Source organism: Sceloporus undulatus, chromosome 2, assembly GCF_019175285.1.
Source record: "Sceloporus undulatus isolate JIND9_A2432 ecotype Alabama chromosome 2, SceUnd_v1.1, whole genome shotgun sequence".
Classification (NCBI taxonomy): domain Eukaryota; kingdom Metazoa; phylum Chordata; class Lepidosauria; order Squamata; family Phrynosomatidae; genus Sceloporus; species Sceloporus undulatus.
Genome location: NC_056523.1, coordinates 159,411,845 through 159,434,471, shown reverse-complemented (window position 1 = coordinate 159,434,471; position 22,627 = coordinate 159,411,845). Strand labels below are relative to the sequence as shown.

Below are 22,627 nucleotides of genomic sequence, written 5' to 3'. Positions count from 1 at the left end.
ATCCGTCACTGTACATACAGTTTATTTCTCCCCATATTCTATTTGTTTCCTAGTAGAGTTGGACTATGCATATTTCAGGGGTTTCCTAGATGCAAATTCAAAGATCTGGTGTACATTAACTATGTGATAGTGTCAGTTTAACCTATTTCATGTGTTCATTATAAGGCAGGTTGGTCACAGTCAAATACTGAACCTCACTTGGTACCAGCTGACAACCATGATGCAAATTAAACCTCTCAGCATGCTTTATCACTAAACACTAAACACTATTACATTATTGAGCAATTTAGGGAAGGGTTAGATTTTAAAAAAAGAAAATCTAGCAATGCAGGTAAGTAGTAGTAAGAAGAAAAAAGCATTTCAGGCTCTGGTGTAATTTCAAAAACCCTTTGGCAAGTTCAGACATCTGGCAAGACCAATCTGTGCCTCCCCTGGTAACCCACTGGGGACAAAAGAAGGGGAAAGAGTAGCATTAAAAGAAACAGTGTGTGTGTGTGTGTGTGTGTGCTTTCAAGTCACCCGTGGACCCATGGCGACTCCATAAATTTCATAAGGTTTTCCTAGACAAGGAATCCTGAGGTGGTTTTGCCAGTTCCTGCCTCTGAAATGCAGCCTGCTTCACCTAGTATTTGTTGGCAGTCTCCCATCTAAGTACTAACTAGGGCTAACCCCTTTTAGCTTCCAAGATCAGAAGAGAAAGAAAGGGTTATAAAACAAGAGGGTGATTGAAAAGGTGAGGGAAAAGGGTGCCCTCCACCCACTTATGGGTCTGGCTCTATCCACCACCGGCTCCAGCTCCGCCAACAGCCAACATGCTGCCCCTGAGAGATTACGTGAGAGAACTGAACCCTCACTGCAAGAAAGCCCCTTCAACTCCATTTTAGAGTTTTCTAAGGATTTGTCTGAGCTGCAGATTAATGAACCTCTTTCTCCCATAAGAGATGGGCATTTGTGTCCAACTAAAAATGTGCACAGTCTAAAGTATTTTCATTTTTATTTGCTTGCTTGCTTGTTTATTGAAAATATTTCCACTCTGCATAGCACCTGAGTAAGATCTCAGTGTGATTCCTACTAGTGTTGCCATGATCACGCCTGTGCTACACAAACATTCAGACTATGCCATGATTCCTGGTCCTGGAACATAGATCTGCCTGTTTCCCTAATTCTGGACTATACTATTGTCATTCCAATGTTTCCAGACTTATCGCTGCCACATTACGCAGGGGAAAGTCAAGCATTTTCTAGGAGTTGGCATTTGTTGTGGGGCCCAGAGCACAAACGTCAATTCCCAGAATTCCATAGAGCCAGGAAAGAGTTAAAGCAGTGCCAAACCAGGTTATTCCTCCAGTGTGGATGCAGCCTTTAACTCCCATGGCTCCTTGCTATAGAATTCTGGAAAGTCTAGTTTTTTTGTTGCACCAGAGCTGAGCTACACTTTCCAGAACTCCATATAATGGAACCATGTCAGTTAAAGTAGTATCAAACCGGAATAATGCTGCAGTGAGGGCGCAGCCTTAGTGGCCAGGATTAGAGGAGATGGAAATCTTCAGAAAACAGAGAAGCTTGGATGGGAGAAAGGCGGAGGGGCTGGAGGGAAGAAGGCATCCTTTCGGTCTCCCTTGGCAGAGAGAGACAAAGGGCCAGGGCCAGCCTCTCCACCTGCTTTCTCTCCCCTCCTTCCCCCCGCTGTCTCTGGCTGCCAGGCTAAGAAAGAAAGAAAAGGCGGGGGGGAAGCCGGGAAAACCCGTCCGCCGCCGCCGCCGCTGCAGAGGAAAATAAAGCACAGCCTCATACCGCACCCCTTAGGGATGGTTCAGGGTTATGCCCGGAGGGGGGGGGGGATTCGAACCCCAGTCTCCAGAGTCACAGGCCAACACTCAAAACAACTAAACCACGCTGCCTCGTTTCCATACAAGTCATTAAAGCTTCACATCCCAGACTTCCACAGCATGGAACTTTGGCAGATAAAGCGGTATCAAACCGTATTATTTCTACAGATAGGATGCAGCCATAGTCTTTTGCATTTCTCCAGAGAAAAAACCCTTCCCCCCCCCCCAGGCAATTGCTTTGAACTCTTGCGGGGGTCCTTCTCCTTCTCCTCCCCCCCCTCCCCCGGCTCCCTTTGTCTGGAGGATGCTGCACACACACACACACACACACACACACAGACCCAGGGCTGAGGGGGGGGGGCTGTGTGTCTGCCTGGGGGGAGGGTCGTAGAGATGACCTCATCATCCCCTTGGTGCTCCTGAGCCAATCCCCGTCCTCCTCCAGCGGCTTCTGCGGCCAGATTGGGCTGCCCTTCCACCAACCGCAAGAAGCCCGGTCCGTCCCCATGGCGACGGGGCTGTATATAGGGGAGCCGCCTCGGCCCCCGCCCCACACCTTCTCTTACATCGACCCCCTAAGAGTCGCGCTGTAAGAAAGCACCCGCGCCTTCCTCCTCCTCCTCTTCCTCCTCCCTTCCCCGGCTCCGCTTCGCCAAGGACCGCAGCACAAGCAGCAGCAGAAACCACAACCATGGTAAGCAGAGGCGGCCGGGCCCCTTTGCCTCCTCTCCCTCTTCCTTCCTTCCTTCCCTCTGTTCCTTCCATCCCTTCTTTCCGCCTTCTCTTCTCTTCTTTCTTTCTTTCTTCTCTTCTTTCCTCCTCCTCCTCCTGTCCTCCTTCCTCCCTCCCTCCCTTCCTTCTCTCCCTTCCTTTCTCCTTCTTTTCTTCCCATCTTTCCTTCTTCCTTCCTTCACCTTCTTTCCTCCTTCTTTCTCTCTTTCCTCTTCTCTTCTCCTTCCCTCCCTCCTTCCCCGACGACGCCCCAACGTGGTCTCTCTCGCCCGATGCTCTCCCGCAGGGCTCCAGTTTCTCGGCCGACGAAAAGAGCAAAGCGGAGGAGGGCGTGCGCTCTAAGCCGCTCTCTCTCCCAGACTGCATCCGCACTGCAGAAATAACCCGGTTTGGCACCGGTTTAACTGCCAGGGCTCCGCGCTGTGGGATTCTAGCAACAGTAGTTTGCTGTGGCGCTGGAGCTCTCTGACAGAGAAGGCTAAATGTCTCACGAAACTATCACCCCCAGCCTTGAATAGCTTGGAGCCCTGGCAGTTAAAATGGTGTCGAACTAGATTGTTTCTGCAGTGAGGATGCAGCTGCAGTTCCTTCCCGGGCGGAGGCTGGGCAGCTTAATCCAGGCCCGGGAGGAGAGGGAGGGGGCAGGCTGGCCATCTATGGCTCTAAGCATCTTCCGTTGTTGTTGCTGCTGTTGCTGTGTGTCTTCAGGTGGTTTCCGACTTCTGGAGACCCTAAGGCCACCCTGCCTGGAGTTCCTTCAGAGGAGGTTTGCCCTTGCCATCCTCTGAGGCTGAGAGAGTGTGACTCGCCCAAGGCCACCCAGTGGGTTTCCATGATGACCCAGTCGGGATTCGAACCCTGGTCTCCAGAGTCCTGGTCCAACACTCAGACCACACTCTGACTCTGCCTTGGAAAGGCCAAATCTGACTGGCTCTGGGCTCTCAGCTCCTTTCAGGCAAAAAAAACCCCATTTGGGAATCAAACCCTGGGCTGGAGTGGGGGGCTGGGGGGGAGAAGGGTTTTTTCTCTTTCGTGCCCCTTTTCAAAAGAGACGTGCTTTAAATCACTGGAGCCCTTTTGCAGGAAGGCTGATAGATAGATCTCACGGGATGCATCTACACTGCAGAAACAATGCAGTTTGACATTGCTTTAACTGCCGTTGGCTCCATTCTACAGAATCCTGGGATTTGTATATTTGCACAGCACTACCAGCCCTCTTGGACAGGGAAAGCTAAAGACCTTGTTAAACTACAAATCCCCAAATTATATAGGATAGAGCTATGGCACTTCAAGTGGGATCAAAAACTACATCTGTAGTGCATTAATAATCCAGTTTGACACCACCGTGACTGCCATGGCTCTAAGCTATGGAATTCTGGGAAGTGTAGTTTATTGTGGCACCAAATGGTGCCACAACAAACTACACTTCCCAGAATCCCATAGCATGGAGCCATGGCAGTTACGGTGGTGTCAAACTGGATTATTAATGCACTACAGATGCAGTCAAAGTATTATTTCTACATTGTAGATGCTCCCTCTATTGAATGATGCATGCATTAGTAGGCATTGAAGAGAGGGGAGAGAGGAGCGTAGGGATGCAAGGGATGGATGGGCAGGGAGGACCCCCAATGCCACAAAAGGGGCACCTTGGCTGCACAGCATTTATTCAACTTTGGTGGGCATAAGTTGAATTGAACCCAGTGGGACTTGGCTCTCAATAGTAACAACAACAACAACAACAACAATAATAATAATAAATAATTTTATTTCTTTTCCATCTCTCTTCAAGGCTCAAGGCAGGGTACAACATGTTAAAATGCAAACCACAATTTTAAAAAGTAGCTGTACATTGGTTGGATCAGGAACTGGAAGTAGCCAGGGGCTAAGGAGTTTGCCTCCACCCAGTTGCTTTGGGAATGGAGAAAGGGCTGCCTTGGCAAGGAGAGACCACACCCAGCCTTTGCCGGGCACCAGCCAGGGACCCTGGATAAAGAGGAGCCTTGTGAAAGGAGTCTGTGCCGAGGGGTGGGGTGGGGGAAGGGGGGGGTGGGGGGGGTGGGAAGCATCACCCAGACAGGGCTCCCTCCTCCTTCCCTCCCACCCCCTCCCCCTCCTCCCCTGCATCCCAGATGCCCTGAAGCAGATTGGTCCCCCAGTGAATAGGAGGCAGAAGGCGATGGCTGACAGGCAGACAAAGAGGGTGGCTCCTCTGGCAGATGTGACCAGAATATCATTAATTGGGAGACAATGCAGCAACCCAACTGTATTGGTTTCTCTTTTCAACAAGTGCCTCCCTTCCACATCCATTGTGCTCCGCTCCCATTTGTACCCTTGCTGTATTGGAAGGTTCCACTTTTAACCCTGTGCAACATTCCCAATATTTTAAAAAGAAGAAGACATTTTAAATTGTTTGTGCCCATAAGTTTTGAAAGCATGGTCCATTTAACAGAGGGGGGGAAATGGACACTGGAGACTTGTCTCCACCACTTACATTGCTCCCTTATAATCATACTTTCTTGGCATGCGATGTAGAAGCTTTGTCTTCTGATTCAGCCATCGCATTCAATTCTTTCATTCCCAAGCGTGTTCTCAGCTGAGCTGAGGTCAGAGGAGGGAAAATAGGCAAAACAGCATAATGAGATCATGCTGGAAATAGACCCAGCTGTATTAATCCATTGCAGATGGCAGACACCAGCAATCCATGTAGGTGTGGACGGCAAAAAGAAAATGGTTCGAATCTTGTTCCTACTACAGAGTATAGCCAGTATTGCTAGACAGGGTGTGGCCTAGACCCATTTCTTTCTCTCACCAAATGGCTGAATATTCTGTAGCACAATAGAAGAACAGAAGGAAAAAGTACCTGAGGATGAGCACATTTCAGCTTGCAAAGCAGGGAGGAAAGAATACAACCCCAAAGCTAAGGGGCTGCAGAACTTTGGAGTTTTCTCAAAATTTAGTCTCTTCCCAATATTGTGAGGTTGAACATTGATGGATAATAATTTATCTCCAGTTCAACATGGATATCAAAAAGAAATTTGGATAGGGAATCCATTGAACACAGCTTTGCAGTATTCAGGAACAAAGGGTGGGTGTGGCACCCTGGCACTCAAAGGTATGATGCTACAACTAAATCACTTTAGTTGCAATTGATTTATCTTTCCCTAGAGCTGAACAGTTTGGTGCCTTCTCTACAAATACATCTTTTATTTTGTATCCTCATTTGAACAACAGAATTTTGAACAATGAACAAGTAGCTGTTACATTGGTCTCTTCTTTTTGCTTTGTGAGCATTCATCACAAACCTTAAGAGCATCTGAAGTCTTATTCCTATAGTCGAGTGAAAGGACTATGGTAGATTTCTGGTGTTTTTATTTAATGAGAAAGATGTGGTTATTAAAATACTGTAACACAGCAAAGTAGAAACCCAGTTAATAAAGTGCATTTATGCCATTTCTAGTCCATCATGCTGTCATCCTCCCCATGGACAATTGTGTGCCCTTGAAGCCAGCAAATAAGGACACAGAGGCAGTAGCTCTGTCCCACTGTCACCAATAATAGGTATTCAGAAGCACACCTAATCTGAACCTCCATATTGCAGACAGACATTGATAGAGTCTTCTTTCGTTATTAATCCAGTCTTTTAAAAATCTCCAATCTAGACATGGGTCTTTCTACAACTGAAAAAAGAGCGGGAGTGCATAAACAGCTGGCAAGGCTCTCTGTCCTCTACTCAGCCTCTTCCTCCTACATGTGAAAACCTACATGTGTTGCTTGCCTCAGTAAATTAAGCATATTAAACTTCTCAATTGTTTCTTTTCTCTCTTTCTCTTACCTCTCTTTTACACAGCGTGAGTGCATCTCCATCCATGTTGGCCAAGCCGGAGTCCAGATTGGCAATGCCTGCTGGGAGCTCTACTGCCTTGAACATGGTATACAGCCTGATGGGCAGATGCCCAGCGACAAGACCATCGGGGGAGGAGACGACTCCTTCAACACATTCTTCAGTGAAACGGGAGCTGGCAAACACGTCCCCAGAGCTGTCTTTGTAGATTTGGAACCAACTGTGATTGGTAGGTGTAAACTCCATCTTGCTGAGCATGAGCTTTTCCCCTAAGGAGAAAAGCAGCCTTTCACAACTGGTGACCTCCAGATGTGTTAGAATTCATCTTCTTCCATCCCCTGCTGTGGTGACTGTGAATGATGACAGTTGTATTCCAAATTCTCTGTAGGGGCACCAGGTTGGGGAAGGCTCAGACTCCAAGACATTGGCTTTTCCTGAATATGAGGAATATTACTTCTGGGTTTTATTTCTTATATTTCTATCTCACTTTCCCTGCAGGAAGCTTATAGTGACATCTGTGTCTCCTTTCCTAGCTGCTTTATCCTTCCAACATACTTATAAAGTGTTGTATAAATCCTCTTTAAACATCTCAGTGCATCTCCCATTTGATTACAATTCTTGCTTTCCATAGGTTCCATTTAAAAAAAAAGACCTAATAATATCACTGGTATTTTTTATTATATACTTATCAGTTGATGAATACCAAGGGAATAGCACATTTTTCCAGATAAAGCCTAAAAGATATAACTACAATGCCGGCAGTTAGATTATCCTTTTACAGTAAGCTAATTCTAATCATTTCTCCTGACTCTCTGCAGATGAAGTGCGCACTGGAACCTACCGCCAGCTCTTCCACCCTGAGCAGCTCATCACTGGCAAGGAAGATGCAGCCAACAACTATGCCAGGGGCCACTACACCATTGGCAAGGAGATCATTGACTTGGTCCTTGACAGGATCAGAAAGCTGGTAAACATTTTTTGACTAAAAGATTAACTGGACATGATACTAAAACACCAGTAATTCATGTTGTCACATAGAATATTAGCAAGTTGCAAATTGTACATTCAAAGAACATAGCCATGGTTAGCATACATATTAATAGTAAAGTTGCAAGTATGTACTAATTGGAATAGGTGCATGAAATATCTTCTGAATTCACTAGCTGCCAAATTAGACTGGGAAAATCCCAACCAGTGTCAAATAGTGCTGACTGGTAGCTTTATGCTATCTCTAATATAGACAGACAATTTATTTATTTTTTCCTGTGCATATTACATGAAGCATGGGCAACTCATGGCCCTCCAAGTGGTGCTGGACTGGAACCCCTGTTATACATTGTAAGGGACTATGTTGGGTGGGGCTGGTGCATGTTTACAGTTCCCCAACTCTTAGAGGACTTTATATTGCCCCAACCCTATTTTAGATGGTTATTGATACAATTATTTAACAGTAATTTATTTCCACAGGCTGACCAGTGCACAGGCCTGCAGGGCTTTCTGGTCTTCCACAGCTTTGGTGGTGGCACAGGCTCTGGTTTTACCTCCTTGCTGATGGAGCGGCTATCTGTTGATTATGGCAAGAAGTCCAAGCTGGAGTTCTCCATCTACCCAGCTCCTCAAGTCTCCACAGCCGTAGTTGAGCCCTACAACTCCATCCTGACCACCCACACCACCCTAGAACACTCCGACTGCGCCTTCATGGTAGACAACGAGGCCATCTATGACATCTGCCGCAGGAATCTAGACATTGAGCGCCCCACTTACACAAATCTGAATAGGTTAATTGGTCAGATTGTGTCCTCCATTACAGCCTCCCTGCGATTTGATGGTGCCCTGAATGTAGATCTGACAGAATTCCAGACCAACTTGGTGCCCTATCCTCGTATCCACTTCCCCCTGGCCACCTATGCCCCGGTCATCTCAGCTGAGAAAGCTTACCATGAGCAGCTTTCTGTGGCCGAGATCACCAATGCTTGCTTTGAGCCAGCCAACCAGATGGTGAAATGTGACCCTCGTCACGGTAAATACATGGCCTGCTGCCTGTTGTACCGTGGTGATGTTGTTCCCAAAGATGTCAATGCTGCTATTGCCACCATCAAGACCAAACGTACCATCCAATTTGTGGACTGGTGTCCCACTGGTTTCAAGGTGGGCATTAACTACCAGCCCCCCACTGTGGTCCCTGGAGGCGACCTGGCCAAAGTACAGCGTGCGGTCTGCATGCTGAGCAACACCACAGCCATTGCTGAGGCCTGGGCTCGCCTGGATCACAAATTTGACCTGATGTATGCCAAGCGTGCCTTTGTCCATTGGTACGTTGGGGAGGGGATGGAGGAAGGAGAGTTCTCAGAGGCTCGGGAGGACATGGCTGCCCTTGAGAAGGATTATGAAGAAGTGGGTGTGGATTCAGTTGAAGGAGAAGGGGAGGAGGAAGGAGAAGAATACTAAATGAAAATGTCACAATGGTGCTGCTCTTACAGGGAATTTTAAAGCTACAGTGATGAGAAAAAGTTTGCGACCCCTTAAAGTTGCCATTATTTCACCTAAAAAGTTACTAGATCTTAATGTAACCCCATAATCCTAAATATATTAGATGCCTAGATTAAATAATTGACACCTAAAGATGATACATTTTCAAAATGTATTTATCTGACTGATATATTAGTCCAGTGGTGGCGAACCTATGGCACGCATGCCAGAAGTGGCACTCAGAGCCCTCTCTGTGGGCACATGCTCTGTCACCCCACCACAGAGTTTGTTACTAGAAAGCCAGGGGAACATGGCACTTTGTGATAAATAAGTGGGTTTTGGGTTGTAGTTTGGGCACTCAGGTCTGTAAAAGGCTTGCCATCACTGTATTAGTCAATATCCAAGTGTGAAAAAGTATATGAATGTTTAGACTGAGTGATACCCCTTGAGTAACAATAATGTCAGATAAGCATTTCGAGGAGTTGCCAAACTGCTTCCTCTGAATAAAGGCCTTTGTTGCATTAAAAACTCACTTCAGGTCCTGCCACAGCAAGCAGCCTAGACCTGCCTAGGCCAGTCTAAACTAATGAGTTTAGAGCTAGAGTTTGACTAGGCCATTCTAAAACACTGAAATTATTCTTCTAAGGACATTATTTGATAGATCTGCTTGTATGTTTAGGATCATTTTTGTGTTTCATGATCCAGGTTTGGTTCACCATCGGCTCTAGGAAGTCGTAACCTGATGTTCTCCTCTTGTATTTTCTGATACACTGAAGAATTCAAGAGTATATAAAAGATAGCAAGATGTTCGGGTTGTGAGGCAGCAGAGCAGGCCCAAACCAACACTGTCTGATGATCATACTTGACAAGGGGAATCCCAGTGACTGAACCCATTATATTTGACCAAATTTTCTTGTTGAGGCCCTAACCTACCTTTGACTCATATATCCAGAGAATAGTGTTCCAGAAGTCTTGGGGGAATCATAAATGATCTTTAAAAAACTTCAGATGGGCAGCAGTGTTCTTTGTGTAAAGCAGTGGTTTCCTCCTGGCAACATTGTTCTTAAGTCTTTTCTGGATCATTGAATCATGAACCTTCACAGTGTGCAAGCATGCCCTACCGATTGTTGGACGTTACTCTGGGGTTCTTTGTGACTGGATGATGTGCTGGTTAGTTCTTGGAGGGATTTGGATAGGGCAAACACTCCTGAATAGAGTGACTGTGAACTTGAACCTTCTCCATTTGTAGACTAGCTGTCTTAACAATGGGTTGGTACATCCCCAGATGCTTAGAAATTGTTTCATAGCCCTTTCTAAACTGGTGAGTAGCAGTAACTGATTTTTCTGAGGTCTTCAGAGATGTCTTTTGACTGTGGTGTAATATGTTTCCACACAACTATGTGCTGACAACCAAACTCACAAAGTTTCTGATCCTTTTATTGAGTGCCCCACAACTCACCCCACAGACATATCAAATTACTTAAGGAATGATACTAATTATTTCCTTTAACTGAACTTAGGCAGCCAGAAGTTCACTTGCTTTTGCACTTATTTGGACTTTTTATATACTCACTGTTTGCCTAATTTATACATTATTTTATTACACAAGAAACATAATAGGTTAATTTAAACCTTACTGGATATTTAGAATAATGCTGGATTTAATTATGTCCTATTAAAAATATGGAATATCCATAATTATCATTAGGGTTCATGAACTTTTTCTCACCACTGTTTTTAACAACATTCAAGTACTAGTCTGATTGGTTAATTTACGTAGCTGTGTAAATTGTTTGCCCTACAATAACTGATCTGCGCTTTAAATCATGAACGTTTTACAGACCCAAGCCATCCAATAATATGATGGCTTTGTGAATAAAAAGCATTCCCTGTCCTAGAAACATTGTGTCTTGTTTTCTAAACATATATAACATTATTCTGCACATTCTGAGGCTGGGGTTGGGAGCTAACAAAGTAAACCTGTACATGCATTGTGGAGGACAGGGATGCACCACTGGTGGAATCACTGTCATATCTGATATGAGGCAGCGGAAATACACACAAACAATGGGAAGATTAAAAGATATATCTATAGTGTCTGGAAAAATAGCCCATGAACCAGCATTGGTGCAAGTTACTATGCACACATGGCCACAGAGGGAGCCAAACCATACAGTTCAGCCCCAATGTATTCCAGCCATATTGCTCTCACTCACCCACTGAAATGTGCAAGAAATGAGAAAATGGCAGCAGGTGCATCCAAGGATTTCCAGTGATGCTCTTTATTAAAGTAGGTGCAGCTGTGTTTAAGGGGCCACTTGTTTTAATCTCCCCATGAGTAAACATCTTCCTCCTCTGCTCTAGCAACAAAATTCAGCAGCAACAAGAAACAATAACATTCCGTGAGGTTTGCAAAGCAGGCACAAACATGCTTAAGGAAGTTGCCTGTTCTAATCTACATGAAACTCTTTCTTTTCTTGATAGCCATTATTCATTGAAGAGGGGATGGTCAGAACAGTTATAGAGACATAGAAGAAATTGTGCACATGCTCCTAAGGATGTCATTTTGAACAATTTCATGGGAAGACATAGCATGGTATGGTACGGGACTGGAGGGTAAGACTGAGGGAGCTGGTGGGGGGGAGATAGTTATAGGTATCTGTTTGGTGTACAGTGAAGGGACAGCTCATGGAGTTTGTACCCTACCAGCCATGTTCCTGTCCCTGGAACTGTAGGTAGCAGAGGAATGGGGGTGGGGGAGAATACAAACCTATTAGCTCTTGTTTTGCCAGAATAATTTTGGATGCACTGCTAGAAAGTCCCTTGTCTGCAACATTACCCCTTGCAATAAGCAAGTTGGCCCAACAGCAGTCTAGAATTAACTGCTATCGCCATTGGCTCATGGTATGAGCACTCTAGGGACACCCAATTTTGGGATAGGTTGCCCCTTGTCCGCTTGGATCACAAGCCAACCATGTGCACTTTACAGTGATACCTGAGATAGCATGGAAACTGGGTCACTGTTACAGTACTTGAATCAGGTTATGGGTCTATAGGCATTATCCTAGGTACACGCCTAATTCCTGCATTGCAGAGACAGTGTAAAAGTTCTGCAGGCAGAACTACACCATGTCCCCACATCTCTCCAGACCTCATTTTAGCTGCACTCCAGAATCATTTAGTGGAGAGTGGTAAATCATCAAATAAGTGTCTGGCAGTGTCCCTGTAACCAGATGCAGAACAATGATATCATCCTCCAAGAACTCTAGAGGGTTGACGAAGGTCTCAGCAGATGATGTAATTGTTCTGCATCTAGGTATAAGGATAGAGGCAATCAGTTCTCTTATGCCTCTTGCTCTCAACTGGCCATGAAATGATTGTGGAGTGCGGGGCTGCAACACCTAAAAGATAAGTCCTGGTGGCATTTTTGTCACTGTGTGAAGTCAGTAGAGAATTCTGACTTCTGCAGCAATCACCACCACAACAAAACATGATGTACATTGGATTAATACCATCATAACTCATAAATTGGACGTCAGCCATAATTAGCTATGTCAGTGCTTTGCAGAACGTTTCAAAGCTGAAGAATGCAGTGTAGGGGTTCAAAGCAAATACATTTTATTTAAAATACAACAAACTTCTTGTTAATAATCTACACTCTTATTTGACTTCTCTACTTGATCTGTGATGCTAACTCAGTACCTGACGCCATCTATGCCTTCTTCTATGTACTTTGTAAGGTGCCAGTACTCTGCATAATGAGGAGGAGGAGGAGGAGGAGGAGAGAAGTAAGTTTATGGCCTAAGGGCACCAGATCCTATGCCTTCAAGTTGCCTGTTGACTTATGGCAACCACATTAATTTCATAGGGTTCTGTTAGGCAAGGAATACTCAGAGGTGGTTTTGCCAGTTCCTTCTTCTGAAAGCCTACAGCCTCTGGTATTCGTTGGCGGTCTCACATTCAAATACTAGCCAGGTTTGAGTCTGCTTATCTTCCAAAATCAGAAGGGATTTGATGCTTTCAGGTTATTTAGGCTCAAACTCCTCTTTTTTCCTTTTACTTATCTACTTTTCTAGATGCCAGGTGAAAACAAATCCCCCCACCTGCTGAAATCCCCTCTTCTACAGTCATTAAAGCTATAGGATCCCTATAGCTTGTTCGGCTGACAACCCTAATTCTTTTGGGCAGTTTGTCAGGAAAAAAGAAGGTGGCAATGTAGGAACTCAAAGTGGGTGTGGCTATCACTTTTCTTCCCTTTCCCTTAAAAGCCAGCCAGCTGAATTGCAAGAAACACTGTACTCTTCTCAAAGACCTGAATCCCCCACTTGCAGAGGGCTTTATATTGAGGGCTACATGCAACCCATCTTACTCCTCTTAGAACTTCAAGGCTGAGTATCAGCTATGTCTTATCCAATGAGTATCTAGTAAGATCCAGTAGATATAGTAATCCACTGGAATTGAGTCAGGGGCCTAGAGAAAAGTTGAAAAAGAAGAGGAGGGTGTGCCTTGGGGTTTGCTTTTTTGTTTGTTTACCTCAACCACATTAGTTGACACAATCAGGAGGGAAATTGCTAGAGTTTACAGGCATATTTGCCTTCCTTAGGCTGTAATCAGATTTCCCATTTTATTTGGTTCCCTTTGAGAGGTCACAATTTCCATCTTGAAGGATCCTACTACATTGTATCCAACAACTTCAGTTAATAAATATGGCTAATAACCCGAGGCTTTAATGTCACTCTGTATTGCATCTAAAGAAGTGCATTGATATCCACAAAAGATCATGTTAAAATAAAAATCTGTCTTAAAGTTGCTGCTACATTCCCTTCCCTCCATCTTCTTTTTTCCCCCTCTTGGTTCTGAGTGTGTCTATAAATTGCTGTATCATGAATAAGGGAGAATTGTAATATTATTCTCTGTATGATCTTGCTTCACTAAACAAGAGTACCTGAATTCTTATTGTTAATTGCCTCTAAGAGGACTCCAATTTATGGTGACCCCATGAATGAAACACCTTCAAGATCTCCTGTCCTCAACTGCTCTGCTCAGCTCCTGCAGGATCATGGCCATGGCCTTCTTTATTGTGTCTATCCACCTTTCTATTGTCTTTCACCTTTCCTAGCAGTGAATCCTGCCTTATGATGTTGTGGCCAAAGTGCAATAGTTTCAGTGTAGTCATTTTGGTTTCCAGACTGAGTTCTTGCCTGATCTGTTCTAGGATGCACTGGTTGGTCTTTTTGGCTGTCCATGTCCATGGCACACTTCTCCAGCATTACATCTCAAATGAGCTAATTCTCCTTCTATCAGTTTTCTTCACTGTCCAGCTCTCACATCCATACATGGTGATGGGAAACAATATGGAGATTATCAGATGGGGGAGTGCCAGGAGTAAAAGGCATACTCCTGGCATCATCGTGCAATCGAGATGAAGATTTTTGAACACATTGCTGTCATCCAGGACTTATCCAGTGAAGATCCAGGAATGCTCCAGCAACAAACCATTCATGGGGAAGTCTGAAAATCTTCATCGTGATCACATGATTATGCCAGGAGTATGCCTTTTACTCCTGGCTTTCCCCCCCATCTGATACTCCTATGTCTTGGATGATTCTAACTTTAACATTCAGTCATATATCTTTGTGCTTTAGGGTCTTGTTTTTCATAGCAGTCCTAGCCTCCTTCTGATTTCTTGGCTGCAGTCTCCATTCTGATCAATTATTGATCAGCCTGATCAGTTATCATCCTGAGTGTGCAAACAGTTAAAGAGCTTTTGATACTCAGCTGGCTCAGAGCTGCTCAGAAAAGAAGACTCCTTTAACTTTGCTCTCTCTCTTTAGAATATCCTGGAACTCAGCAAAAATGTTGAGTGAGTGAGTCTTGTTTTGCTATTGGCGGGGGAGTGTGGAGAACTCAGTCAGCAGGAAGTGATGAAAAAGCTAGAAGAAAATCCTATGAAATTGATGAGGTTGCCATGACTCAGCAAGGGATTTGAAAGCATATAGGTAACTTTTAAGGAGTTTGTGAATTTTAACAAAAGAGGGGTCACATAGTAGGATGCTGAGGGGAAGTAAGGATCTCAGGCTAAGCCCCTGAACATCTAACAACTGGCATGAAAAGAGTGTGGACATATGGCATGAAGATGGGACTGTGTACAAAGTGAACCATGTCAATGTTTATGCAAAGTGATCTTGTAGCACCATTAAGGCTAAGAAGTTGTGGCATAAGCTTTCACAAACTGGGTCTATGTCCTCAGATAGATGGAGTGAACTGGTGCTGAAGAAGGACCTTTAATAAGAGGACCTCCAATAAGAGATGTTCTTGTTGTTGCAAGGCCCAATGAATACAGGGTCACAAGGATCAAAGAATCCACTACCACAGGGGTGCCCAACCTGGAACCAACAGGTGCCACATGGAATTTCAGGGGATGAGAGAAAGAGTGCCTTGTGATACTGAGTGATGAGTCATGTTTGTTTGTTTGTTTCATTTTTAGGCTGCCTTTCTCCCAAAAAGGGGCCCAAGGTGGCTCACAAGTCATCACTCATTTTTTCCTGAATATACCAGAATCTAATTGCTCAATTTAGATTTGCATTTTAGACTGATTTAAAAGCTTTTTTTAAAAGTTCAGTTTGTTCAGCCAGCAATATTGCATATGGTTCAACTTGCAGTTCAAAAATTAGAAATGAGACTTTTTCATCTTCAGATGTGATAATACTTTTGCAGGTGGTGCCAGCATTAACCAGGCATTTCCTAGGAGTGTGGGTGGGACACCTCTGGTACATTAGACAAAGCACCTTCTTTTCAGCCCACTCAGCTGCTGCACTTAAATCATGGCACCGCCCAGTCCCAAGCCACTGGTTCCAGAAAAGCACAAAGAAACTTTATTTCGTGGCATGCCCTGGGCAATGGTGGAAGGAGGCTGCTATAGTCTGGGCAGCACATGGACTGTGCACAGGAAGGGTGACCAGATGCCCTCCTTTTCCAGGACATGTCCTACATTCCAGCCATCTGTCCAAGAGGGGCTTCCAGAATGTCCTCCACTCTGAGAATGATTTAAGAAGCAAAAATTTATAACAGTATTTTTAGCTTTTATTTGGTTGTGTCCTCAATTTTTCTTGAATGTCCTCCATTTTGCTGTGCCTTGCCCTCCTTTGTAATGAAGATATTTGGTCACCCAGCATTGGGGCGGGGGGGGGGGGGCTCTGCTGATGTAGCAACGTCCCTGGTGAGCAAGAAACCCTGCCACACACAAAAATCGTGATTGCCACTGGCCTCCAGGGTGATGAATTGCGTTGAATCCTGATGATGAGGCTATTGTCCATCCATTAGCTTCCCAGAACATGGCTGGCAGTGGCTGAAAGGGGAGAGCACTGCTCTGCTATTGCCTTCCTTTGAGGCTGAGAGAATGTGACTCACTCAAGGTCACTAGTACGTTTCATAGCTGAGCTGGGAATCAAACCTTGGTCTCCAGAGTTGTAGTCCAGCACTCAAACCACTATGCCACGCTTGCTCTTAACTATATTGTATAGTTTTATTTTATTATTACACTTGTTCCTCCACATTCACTGGGGTTAGGGGCACAGAGCCCTCATGAATGTGGAAAAACTGCAAATAACAAAAACACTTGCGTTTTGACCTGACAGAACAGCTCTCTAGGAATCCTTAGGTCTTCCAGTGCAACCCTGTAGTCAACATATGCCAGACATTGTCAACAGAATGCACTGGAGGAGCTACAAACGCCTAGTGAAGTGTTCCCTCTAGGAATCGTTAGCATTCTCTGGAGACGCCAGCCACAGATGCTGGTGAAACATCAGGAATAAACTCTTCTAGAACATGGCCACATAGCCCAAAAACCCCACAAAAATCTATGGATGCCGGCCATGAAAGCCTTCGACTTCACAATCTCTAGTTCCTTCAGTGTGACTTTTGGTTAAAGTTAACCACAGAGCTGCCTTAGAGGACCTAGATATTTCTAGAGAGAACATATTAATAAAATCCATGAACAATCAAAGCCACATATGTCAAAGGCACAAATGTGGAAGGCCAAGTGTAATTCCTTCCCTCTGTATGTATATGCATGGATACACTTTGGATTGTACACTTCAAGCAAGGAACCATTGTTTTCAGATGTTTTACCTATAAAGCACCATGTAAATTGATGGAACCATATCAAACAACAACAACAATATGGAGATATAAAAAGGAATGGACTGTTGGGAGAATGATTGGCAGAACGTTTGAGGGGATTTTTGGAAAAGTTGGTGTATGACAGTTGGTCAGGGAGTGTGAGTGGAGTCTGCCATGACTGGGAATTAATTGATTGGAGTTTGAGTTGTTAGGAGAGTCAGTCAGGGTCAGAGACAGAGATTAGTTGGACTCAGGGTTAGAGTTATCTAGGATTAAAGTGACCATACTTCCTTGAGACAAAAACAGGATATTGGGATGGCAAAAACATGATGGGGTTATGTAATGTTCCATGTTCATTAAAAAGTAAGACAATAACAAAAGTTTTATTACATGAACATACTGAGCTAACAATTATGTTTCAGTGACAGAACTCATTCCAATATTTAGGTAGACCTAGAGGGCAGATTGTATTTCACGACAATCGTATCATGAATATTTCTCCAATGGAGTAATCTTACACAGCAAATTTTGGTCTTTCACACCTTATCATAAAACTTCTCTCAATCCATGATACAGTACTACAATTTCAAACAGGGATCTTCAAACCATTTTTGCAACATAACAGGGCATTTTTCTCAAAATGGACAACACTGACATTTATATTAAAATCATGAGACAGTCTGTAAATATGAAAAAGATACTGTCCAGTTTAAAATGGTACGTATGGTCAGTCTACTTAGGATATGAGAAAGTGAGAGATGTATGTTAGCGTCAGTTGGGATTTATATGTATTAAGTAATCTATGAAGTTATGTTCACTTTCTATTTAATACATATTTATATTTGTATTATACATGTGAGCCTTTCTCCTACAACACATCTGAAAGCTCCACACAGTTGATGACAAGAGCAGTGGGGCAGAAGGATGTGCAAACACTGGCAGCAGAAATGGGGATAACTTGAAGCCCTCACATTTGAAGGCAACAGAGGGATTAGTGAAAATAATCACATTTGGTGGCCATAGCAAAGAGACTGTGGAAAGCCCTAATATTTGGTGGTAGTAGTTGGGGAAGTAGAAGCTCTCACAGGCAACACAATAAATTTCTTACCTGAAATTGTACATCCACCTACTTGGAGATAAGTCCCCTGCAAACCACCAAGGGATATTTCTGAGTAGCCATGCACAAGGTTGCTCTGTAAAGTGCTTAAAGTGACTGTGTTTCCTCAGAGTTTCAGACAGAGGAAGGAGTAAATATTTTAAATAAATAATGAAAAGTAACTAAGGATCTGTCTGAAATTTGAGATGTGTAAGTTAAGAAGACCAAGAAGAACACATTAACATTTGCAACAAAAATGTCCCAAGAGGGAATAGTTCCATTAAGTTGAGATGTGACATACTAAGGAAAAAATAATAAAGTGGACACTATTAAAATATATATATGATGATGATGATGATTATTATTATTATTATTATTATTATTTTGCTATCCATCTGCAGCAGGAGAAACCCAAAGATAATCTTCTGCAGACTTTGAAAAGGCTTTGAAAGAAAATTTGTTTCCCCTGCTTGTTACATTAAAGCAAGTAACTTGCTTAATTTCCACATCTAGAGGTTCTTCTGGCACAGGACAGACTGCCTGAAAAGGGCAGCCTGCCGGCAGCCTCATTTCCTCCAGAGGGAAGCCACAGCCGCCAGGAAAAAGAACCCGGAAAAACTGGGTTCTTTTTGCACTGCAGGGCTGATGTAATAAGTGTGCCACTGGAGCACTCTTATGTAAGTGCCATGCGGCGACGTGCAGACACCATGTGGTGCTTATGTAACAATGGCGGCACCCATGTACACGGGGTGCCACCATTGTTACGGCACCATGTTAGGGTTAGGGACCGTGCGGTTGCCATGCAGTCCCTAACCCTAAAATCGTCACCAGCACGGCACTTCATGCCCATTTGTATTGGGCCTCTGTTAGTATAGATTGCGGTTTAACCAGACTGTCATAGCAAGTGACTGTTTTGAATTATGCATGTTGTATAATCTGTCACCAAAATGAATGCTGCATGTGTGTGACTCAAAATGCCAAATACCACCAATCAAAGGATGTGCAGTTAATCTATAATGTAATTTATTGCTAACCTGCTTCTCCTTTTTCACATTTTTGGAAGAAATTAGCTTCAGAGAATTGTAGCTCAACTAAATGGAAACTTTTGTCAGAAACCTCCAATTTCGTACTGTACTAAAATTCTCAGTGAGAACCTCTTGTGATGTAGAGCTACATTTCAGTGTGCCGTTTCCTTAAACTTTTGGGCCTGAAGCTTCTTCAGTCATCTTCACAGCCCAACTAAAGGAAACCTTCCTCCTATATGCTGGTAGAGTGTGCTACTACACATATCACCAAAAATGGGTGCCATTTTTTAAAAAGTTCTTCTTGGGTACTCCATCCATTTTACAATCCAGAAAAGCTATGTGTGGTTAAATTCTTACATGTGAATATGACACCTTAAAGAGTTTAGTACCATGTTTTTACTTTATTCATATTTAATATAGTTTTGCAAACGGAGGTGGTTCTTTTGGTCCAGAGACAAAAAACACACCAATGGATGGAAGGCTTAACAGATTTATTAACTAGCAGGCAACATTTATAAATGCTAGAGCAAGTCCTATATATCTAAAGCAGTTTCCATGGAACAGGTTATGTTTCCCTTTTGCTATAGGGAGGCCCCAGGAAAGCAACTGTGAAGATTGTTGGAATAGTAGCAAGCTCTACACTTGAACCATTATAGGGTTAATGACCACTACAGGGTTAATGGAGAGCTACTGAGAACAGATGATTTCCAGCTGTGTATGAATAGCTCTAATCAACTTTGGTCTTATTAACTCTAGCTTTGTAGCCTCTCTCTCTCTCCTTTGATCACTCTATTCTCAGCCTTCTTTTCTATTGCATTATACTTGTGTTATTTGTTTGTATTATATAGTTTGTATTATTACTTGCTATTTGTTATTATTATGTTTGCCATTACTACTGTGGTTTATTTTGTATCCTTTGTATATATGGGTTTTGTATGATTCTGTTACAAATATTGTTTGTTATTCTTTTAAGCATTGATAGAGAAAGCCTTATTTATAGTACCTTGTCTCAGTTTGTATCTTTTCAAATCCATTGTTCCAACAAAGATACCCCAGGCCAATGATGTAGCTACACTGGCTCTTCTGATCTGCACCAAGCTGTTTCACTGACATTTTGGAGGGCTTTAAGGCTGAACTTGGTCTATCTGCATATTTCTACTTTCAACCAATCACATCTGTTCTCTGTTGAATGCATGCTTCAAGATAATCACATCTAGTTTTGCTTTTGAATTATAAACAAGTTAATAATAGCTATTCTGATAACTGGAAAAGGATCAACCTCGACAGTGTTAGCCTCCTTACACCCCCCCTTTTTTGATATCAGAAATACAGGTCAATTTGCCCCTCTACTGTGAATGCCATTTTCCTTCATTGCACATAAGATAGCAATAGCAGTTGCCTGGGCCCTGTTTTTCCAGACATCTCTGAAAAGGTGTGAAATGCCCACTATTGGATGATGCCAAAGAGTCAACCGCCCTGACATCTTTGCCCACTAATCCATCTGACTTTGGAAATGTGCTTCCATCATTCATACTCACATCTCAGTGTTACCACCTCTGAAAGCCAACTTCAAAGTGATTCAAACCCACTTCAGAGGATGCACCCAAATTTGGCTCTTTCTATACCCTGAATTTTGCCCCAGGGCTAAAAGTCCATATATATATATGTGTGTGTGTGTGTGTGTGTGTGTGTGCGCGCGCTTTTCCTTTGTTCATCTGCTTAGTCCAGCAGCAGGCAGCATGCTGCCAGTTTGTCTGACTTAGGCTCCTTTGCCCCACCCCACCCCACCCCCCACCGCCATGGAAGCTGCAGAGTCCTCCATCCCATCCAGGACCCTCAGCAAGTAGCTCCATTGAGGTGAAGTATCTCTTTGTAAGTTTTATTCTATTCCCATGTAAACACCTTTGAATTTATTAGTCCTTGTGAGCATGTGTGGTTATGCGTGTTATGTATGATTCTTGAATCCCCTATTAAAATAAAATACTACTAGTTTGGAAACCTGCCTCTGAAATTCTTTGCGTCTCTGGACTTGGTATATATAAGGATTTGGTCCCAAGGCCAAATAATCCAGCCACTATACAGTGTGCTCTTGCCTTACACAGGGATCCGTTCCGGACCCCACTGCATAAGGCAAGTTCTGCATATGCTTGAGCCTTATTGAAACTAATGGGGCTTGTGCACGCAGTGTGCTGTGGAGCATGCACCATTTCCCCTTTGTATAGCGCACCTGCATATGATGCGGGTGTCCTGTATAATACTACATCTGAGCTAATTCATAATTCCCCAAAACATACATTGGTGTTTAAGTGTCCTTTTTGGACAGGTGTACAATCCAGAGTTACAACAAGTAACTGGTACAGGCTTCTCCCATACCATTTGAAAGTCTTTGCATTCCAAAACCACACCAGGCTTATAATCAGTGGCATTATTGTGGTTGGTGCCACCTGTTATGGGGTGGTGGTGGCACCCTACCTCTTTCTCCTGCTGCCTCACTCACTTGCCCCTGCCACCTGGCCAGACTGCTTCTTCGGGAGAGGCACTGCTGAGGCCTCTGGATGGGCCCATTTAGGCTCTGATGTGGCTACTTAGGTGGACAGTCATGAAGTGAGTAATGAAAAGCATGTTGAAAAGCAGAAAACAACGAGGCAAGCTCCACATGCTCTGAAATGGTCAAATATTTATTCAGTATATTTTAAAAATACTGAATAAACAGTTGACCATCTCAGAAAACATGGAGCTTGTCTCCTAACACGTTTTACTTGGGAAAACAGCTGCACCAGACCCTCAACAGAAGACACCATCCCCCAGCAATGGCTGCTGCTAGGAGGTGGTGCTGAGGCCTCCAGCCTGTCTGGCACCACTGCTTGATAGAAATAGCCCAAAATGATGACCATAATGAGTCAGTTTGCACATCAATCTAATCCTCCTTGTACAAAGTTCTTCCTCCAGAAGTACCTGCTTGGCTTTCCTAAATGCATGAAAGTAGGACCTCTGCCTGCTATCTCTGTATGCTTAGAACTTGATATTCAGTGGTTGGGTCCATTCAATCGGATGCCCACTTCCAAGAGCATAAGACTTCTGGAGATCTTGCTTTGTCTAAACAGGAGACAGTAAGAGGGTCTGAAGAACCCCTTGTGTGCTGCTGTTCCTCCCTTTCCTTCATTATTGTAAATGGGATGCATTTCCCTGGCTTGGTCCTCATTGCTGCCATGCCTTGGGGCATTTGGGATCCTCCTAATGTACAGTCCAGCCATAAGGAAACATATCTTTGTGTTGCTAATGGAGTTTAAATTTTATTTCCTGAACTTAAAGACTCTTTGTTTCCCGAAGCCACATGGCCAGAAGGAATGGCCTCTGTCTGCATGGCTATCCATACCATCTTAACTGAGAACAACAACAACAACTTATTGACAAAATGTAGGCCTGTGAAGCCGGTGAAGCTTCAAAAGCTTGCATCATGTACTTTTGTGCATTTTGGTTGTCCCAATAAAGGTGTTTTGTGGATTTTTGATGT

The 22,627-nt window shown here is 43.8% G+C and overlaps 1 protein-coding gene across 1 annotated transcript; it reads left to right on the top strand.

Annotated features, from left to right (window-relative positions):
* The first annotated feature begins 2,375 nt into the window (after positions 1 to 2,375).
* Positions 2,376 to 10,772, top strand: TUBA1A (tubulin alpha 1a). The gene is made up of 4 exons (XM_042451561.1): positions 2,376 to 2,523; positions 6,409 to 6,631; positions 7,221 to 7,369; positions 7,870 to 10,772. The coding sequence occupies exons 1-4, from the start codon at positions 2,521 to 2,523 to the stop codon at positions 8,848 to 8,850; spliced, it is 1,356 nt and encodes a 451-aa protein (XP_042307495.1). The 5' UTR covers positions 2,376 to 2,520; the 3' UTR covers positions 8,851 to 10,772.
* Positions 10,773 to 22,627: the final 11,855 nt, after the last annotated feature.